Source organism: Phaseolus vulgaris, unplaced genomic scaffold (genome assembly GCF_000499845.2).
Source record: "Phaseolus vulgaris cultivar G19833 unplaced genomic scaffold, P. vulgaris v2.0 scaffold_1214, whole genome shotgun sequence".
NCBI lineage: Eukaryota > Viridiplantae > Streptophyta > Magnoliopsida > Fabales > Fabaceae > Phaseolus > Phaseolus vulgaris.
In genome coordinates, this window is record NW_027174503.1 from 1 (window position 1) to 1,218 (window position 1,218).

Here is a 1,218-nt window from a genome sequence, read left to right on the forward strand (position 1 = left end):
GAACGCAAAAATCCAAACATGCATACTTTATCTTTCTGGCTGCGGGGTTCAGATTCCAGGGTGTGAACTTCCACATCGTTCAAAACGGTTTTTCAAAACCTATATCCGTTTGCTACTTGACGTGTGGACGATTTAGTCTAACAAAAAATCAAATATAATTATTAATTTATCATGTGTGCGAAGGTATATCGGAATGTTTGTTAATATCAAACAAAATCCAAATACAAACACAACGACAACAAAAAATTACAGAAAAAAAATATAAGATGTACGCATATACAATGTTCATAAATATATTGTGATACGATGAAAATACACTAAATACTTTGTATCATTTTCGTCTCAAAGTTAACTTAAATTCCTTCACAAGGTGGACCTTCCAAACGAATATAATCATACATGATACCTTGGAAGGGACTGGTGCATCTTGGTTGCGTAAAATATATGGTATTTGTGCCATCAATAAGAAGAGAACCTGGTATACTCACATTGTAAAGCCAATAGATTCCATGAATTCCAAGTCTTGCAATTGAGTTGTCCCTTCCAATTAATCCACTGGTAAATAAGGGTCGCCCGGCATTGGGATCATTTACTCTAACCTTCACGACAATGCATAATGTCAGCACAACATTCTACGAAGTACTTACATATCACAACCAATGAGGGTGTGTATGTGAGAAAAAAAAGGCAAGGGAGTTTACCTGCAATTCAGCTAAGGTTGCAGATGCAATTGCAACTCTCAGTTTGTATGTACTTCCCCGAACCACGCCACTGAGTTCGAACTTGATTTGCCAAGTTGTCCCTTGGAGAGTGTTATCCTCTTTTTTCCTGCAATTGCACAAGCTTGAAAAATTAGTACATGGCATGTAACGTACCCATATTATACAAATAATCAATAATCCATAAATCAGACCTCGGAGCCTGCGCATAAAACCAGTCCTTCCTATAGTCATTAACACCAACTGTGTAAACCAAATCTGTAGCAGGATACAATTCTGTATACCTGTCCCACAGTCCATACTGCCTGAACCTACAAGTTGAGCAAAAAAAGGTAAAATCTAAGAACAGACAAACTGATATCTCAATGAAATATTTCCATCACACGTACAAGGATAAAATGCACAGTTGGGTAAAGATTTTAGCATTTTCATCATTTCGTGCTATAATACAGCATAGTTTTAAAATTAAGCAAAACCTATTTAAGCATCATATGGAAAA

General features: G+C 36.2%; 1 protein-coding gene across 1 annotated transcript; it reads right to left on the reverse strand.

Annotated features, from left to right (window-relative positions):
- Positions 1–275: 275 nt before the first annotated feature.
- On the reverse strand, positions 276–1,058 carry LOC137817800 (uncharacterized; the record flags this gene model as incomplete). Its single annotated transcript, XM_068621028.1, has 3 exons — positions 276–599; positions 702–828; positions 914–1,058. Coding segments are annotated over 3 exons (518 nt in total), but the record flags the coding sequence as incomplete, so codon positions are not given.
- Between the last annotated feature and the right edge of the window lie 160 nt (positions 1,059–1,218).